We start from the raw sequence: 5,005 nt of genomic DNA, 5'->3' as shown, positions 1-5,005 counted from the left end.
CCCTACAGCCTGAAGAAGGTAGGAAGCAGCCGGGGCCTCGGGCTCACTGGGGAGACCGTGAGGGCTGGCGGCACCCAATCCCTTCCCTTCAGCCTCTGCCTCCCAGCCTCCTGGACTAGAGCCTGTGGACATGAAGCCAGGCCCTGGGGTTTGGGCAGAGCAAGCCCGCTCTTTCTCAGGGGCCTTGGGCAGCCAACCCAGGTGAGCCTGGCTGGAGCTGGCGCCCTGATACCTCCATGGGACCTCGGTGGCGCCCAGCCAGATCGCTGTCAACACCTCACTCTTCCTCCCTTGAATTATCCTGATGGCCAAGGTGCTGGGGCTGCTCCAAGCTTATTTACAAGGCATCGGAAGCCATCCGTAAAGATCTCTGCTTTGTCTGCTTTCTGTGTTGGTTTAATGGCCCTGACTGGGTGTCAGGATCAGAGCTGACCCTCTCCACTCACCCACACACACTTCTGTTTCCCAGAGAACTTTCCCTATAGTATCCTGAAGACTGGTTCCCACTGTGTCAGAAATCTTAAGGCTCAGCCCACTCCCATTTCCCCCCAGGAGCATTCCTAAATCTAGAGTATGAGTTCACTTTAGCTAATAAACAGGAGGGCTTTGGAATCAGACCTGAATTTGACTCTCACCACCAAATTTGAATTTGTACCACTTACTGGCTGAGTGGTGTTGGGCCAGCAACTTAACCTTTCTGTGCTTCAGCCACTTCCTCTAAAAATGGAAACGATGGTATCTACGTCATGGGATTTTTTTTTTTTTAATTAAATGAGATCCCACATGCAAAGCACTTGGCAAAGAACCTAAAACAATGAGTAACTAGGAACAGTTATTATCATAGAGCTATGCCTTACCTAGGGTTGAATATTTGGGGCTTTTAGTTGACCGTTTAGAAAACACAAAGCCACTTGAGTATGTATTTAACAGAAAAGAGGGTAAGGAGAAGGGATATTTCTATGCTCAAAGGTTAGCAAAAAAAAAAAAAAAATGCATATGTGGCTTGCATTTAGTTTTATTGCAGCCAGCACCCGCAGAGAAAAATGCCTTTTGTTTTGCTCTGCTTTTGTGGGGCCCGCCAGGCTCTAGGGGCGGCTCTAATGAGGAGAAAGTGCAAAAATCAACTCAGATTAAGGGGTAGTCAAGTGCTGTGTGGAAACTATAGCTCCCTTAGACAGTTAATAATTCCTACCACGGGGCATGTCTCTGTAAGGGACTGATTATTGTCCCCATTTTACAGATGAGAAAAGAAGCTCAGAAAGTAGAGACACTTGCCCGGGGTCACACAGCTAGAAGATGGGAGAGAGACCACATTTTCCTAAGGGTTTGTACATTTCTTCCCCCTGCCATGAGGGCTTCTCTTAGTGCCTCTTTATAATCATGCTAGGAATAGCATTGTGTCTATTGGGTGGCTCTTCACTCAAGTTCAAGGTTAGTACTCAGGAATTTGGTCCTTCTGAGACACCTGGGGCGTGGCATAGACGCAGAAATAATTGCTCCTAAGTGGGAGCATGTGCTTGGTGCCGCCTTTGCCTCAAGACACTGGAACTGCTTTCTTCTTACCTCTGCCTTCTGCCCTTCGCCTCCACATGCTGCCCATCCAGTCTCATGGAGATACTGGTCTCTGCCCCAGCCCATGGGCCGCCGCCGGACTCTGGGGGACCTGTATGCCATCAGCTGGCGTCAAGGTGCCTACCTCAGAGTTTTCCTCCCCGCTCGGTATTCGGAACTGGGTCCCTGCATCTGCATGCTCTGGGACTGCCCGTGCCTGTTGCATGTGAGAAACGGTGATCTGGTCTGTACCTTGTGTGTTGGCATGTAGGTTTGGGAGGAGGGAGCTTAGTGTGTTTGTCAGCCTGGGGCCCTGCAGTTTCCCAGGGCTAAAAATGATGCCTGGGGGCCCCTGTAATGCTGAGCCAGTGACCTGTTCCCTTCATCAGGTGCATTTGAGTGGCCAGGGAAAAGAAACCCACGTCAAACCAGCTTAAGCAAGAGGGAAGTGTATTGACTCATGTCATTGAAAACCTTAGGGTAGGGTCAGCTTCTAGCATGGCTGGATCCAGAAGCTTGAAAATGTCTGCCAACTGAAGAAAAATGCCCAACCTAGAAGTTGTGAGTTAAGTTTTATACAGGCACCTTACTGAGGACTCTAGCCTGGGAGACAGCCTCTCAGATAGCTCTGAGGAACTGCTCCAAAGAGGTAAGGGAGGAACCAGGATACATAGGAGTTTTTGGCTGGAAAAACAAAACAAAACAAAACATGTAGTCTAACATCAAAAGATTACTGCTAATCACAAAAAAACAGATATTTTTTTAGTATAAATTTATTTATTTTATCTGTTTTTATTTTTGGCTGTGTTGGGCCTTTGTTGCTGCGCACGGGCTTTCTCTAGTTGCAGCGAGCAGGGGCTACTGTTCGTTGCGGTGCGTGGGCTTCTCATTGCAGTGGCTTCTCTTTATTGCAGAGCACAGGCTCTAGGCATGCGGGCTTCAGTAGTTGTGGCGCACAGGCTTAGTTGCTCCATGGCATGTGGGATCTTCCCGGACCAGGGCTTGAACCTGTGTCCCCTGCATTGGCAGGCGGATTCTTAACCACTGCGCCACCAGGGAAGCCCCAGATATCTTAAGTTAATGATTTTAGTGCTTTTCTATGAATGGAAAGATGCAAGAATCTGGTCTCATTGAAATTATTCCTTAGATATGCATCTTGACTATCTAAGGCCAGTATCCAGAGCACAGAATGCTTCCTGTTTTCATCCATCCCAAATTCCCCTCAGGGTGCACTGTTGGGGGTGACTGCAGTGGCTCATGGCTTGATGGCAGGCAACATTCTTTGTTTACTGGCATGGCAGGCAACATTCCCTTTCTACCTGTCCTTGGCACCTGAGGCTTATTCTCGCCACCTTCAGCTCCCATTCTCTACCTTGCTGGAACCATTGTCTCATGGTGACAGTAGTTCCAGGCACCCTTCAGGGGCACCCACCAAAGAAAATGCTTCTCCTTCAACACGATCAGTTGGTTCCAACTGACCCAGTTGGGTCATATGCCATCCCTGAACTAATCACGGTGGCCAGTCACTTTGGCCAGGCCAGCGTTATGCACCCTCCCCATCCCTCTGGGTGGTGGCGAGGTCAGCCTCACCCAAACATGTGGCTGGAGGCTGGCAGTGCCACCAGAGGAGGGGCAGATGGATGGTAAGCAGGCAGTGTTACCCACCACGCAGTCTACAAGTTCTCCCACTTCCCTTTGTTAGGGAACCCTGAGCATCCTACGGAGCCCAGAGAGGGTCTCTGGTTGCTAGAGAATCCCCAGGAGTCCAGGGCCTGTAGTACCGACAGTACTTAGTCTGGGACCCAGGCAGTGCCCCTTCTCACCTGGCCAGACAAAACTTCTGTGCATCCACGGGGTTGAGTTGCCCCCAGCACCCTTCACAGCACCCACACCCCAGCCTGCATCTGTGAGTGAGGAGAACAGCTGACTGTGCTGTATACAGAATGTGTGCAGCTTGAGTCAGCTCAGCCCCCACAGAGCAGGTCAGGGGGCTAGATCAATAAATAAATAACCGCCCTGTGTGTTTTCCGCCTCCCTTTGCACCAGCTGGGAAGGCCACAGACAGCCTGTGGTGTTTTCCCAAAGCGCGCGCGCGCACGAGAGAGAGAGAGAGAGAGAGAGAGAGAGAGAGCGAGAGAGAGAGAGAGAGAGAGAGAGAGAGAGAGAGAGAGAGAGAGAGAGAGAGAGAGAGAGAGCGAGAGAGAGATCCCTTTGCACCAGCTGGGAAGGCCACAGACAGCCTGTGGTGTTTTCCCAAAGCGCGCGCGCGCACGAGAGCGAGAGAGAGAGAGAGAGAGAGAGAGAGAGAGAGAGAGAGAGAGAGAGAGAGAGCGAGAGCCCGGACACACTATCAACGTCAGCCCACAGCTGCCTCAGTCCCTCCCTGCGGGCTGCAATGTAACCAAAACAGGAAAGCCAGCTCCTATCCTCACTGGCTCCCCTGGGACACTCATCTGTTATCTGTCTGAGCAGTCACTGCTGACAGTGTTGGGGATGGGAGCTATGCTCTTGCTTTCTGGAGGGCCCTGCCAGCGGGGCCCTGCAGGGGGTCGGGGGTATGGTCCTGCTGTAGGAGGGACACAGCCGAGGCAGCTCTCTCGGCTTTGGGGGTAGGAGCAGGAAACCACTGAGAGTGGGATGGAAGGCACCCCAGTGGTGGTAATGAAAACAGAAGCAGGCAATCATTTCATGATATATATCTCAAATCATTATGTTGTACACCCATAAGTCGATTATATCTCAATTAAAAAAATAAATTTTAAAAAATAAAATTGAAGCTTCAGGCGTGGTTGGATCCAGGGGCTTGAAAACAATGAAAAATGGAGATCAGCTACCAGCTAGGTAATGAGCATTGGTAGCTGTCTCCTCCCTGGTAGTGATTCCACCCAAAACCATATGCTGCCAGATCCAGCTTGTCCCTGACCCTCCACCACTAAGAACTGCAGAGGAGCCACAGAGGGTTTAACATCCACCCCGCCCCTGCTGCAGCACGAGCAAGGTGACTCCCACCAGGCCTTCGGGACTTGTTCATTTACTAAACATTGACTATTTTACTAAATAGTTCCTAAATATTCCCAGTACCGTGCCCAGTGCTAGAGATAGAGGAATGAACAAGACAGACTCAAACCCCTGCCTTCCTGGAGCTCTTACTCTAGCGGGGGAAACAGACATGGACATAATATAAGTAAATTATCTGGTATGTTAGAAGGTAATTCCTGGTAAGGGGGGGAAATAAACCCGGGTAAGGGGGATGAGGGTGCCATGGGTCTGGGTATTACATAAGGCAAGGTCAAGGAAGGTGACCTTGAGGCACAGATTTGAGGAAGGTGAGTGCAAATGTATGATGCTGAGGGATTTCAGAGGAACTGACCTGCCGTTTGTCCTGTGTCCTGTTGCTGCTTGCACAGGGTCGTCCAGGGCTAAGTGAGGGTCGCTTATTGGGGGCCAGGGGCGG

At 50.7% G+C, this 5,005-nt stretch overlaps 1 protein-coding gene across 1 annotated transcript in view; it reads left to right on the top strand.

Moving 5' to 3' along the window:
* SH3PXD2B (SH3 and PX domains 2B) overlaps nt 1-5,005 on the top strand; it is a 109,736-nt gene that overhangs the window by 86,415 nt on the left and 18,316 nt on the right. The window contains exon 9 of the mRNA XM_007465558.1: nt 9-18. Coding sequence (XP_007465620.1) covers nt 9-18 — 10 coding nt within the window. The remainder of the gene's footprint in view (nt 1-8; nt 19-5,005) is intronic.

This window comes from Lipotes vexillifer, unplaced genomic scaffold (assembly GCF_000442215.2).
Source record: "Lipotes vexillifer unplaced genomic scaffold, Lipotes_vexillifer_v1.1 scaffold621, whole genome shotgun sequence".
In the NCBI taxonomy this organism is placed as follows: domain Eukaryota; kingdom Metazoa; phylum Chordata; class Mammalia; order Artiodactyla; family Lipotidae; genus Lipotes; species Lipotes vexillifer.
The sequence above is the reverse complement of the archived record's forward strand: the minus strand, read 5'-3'. Positions and strand labels throughout refer to the sequence as shown.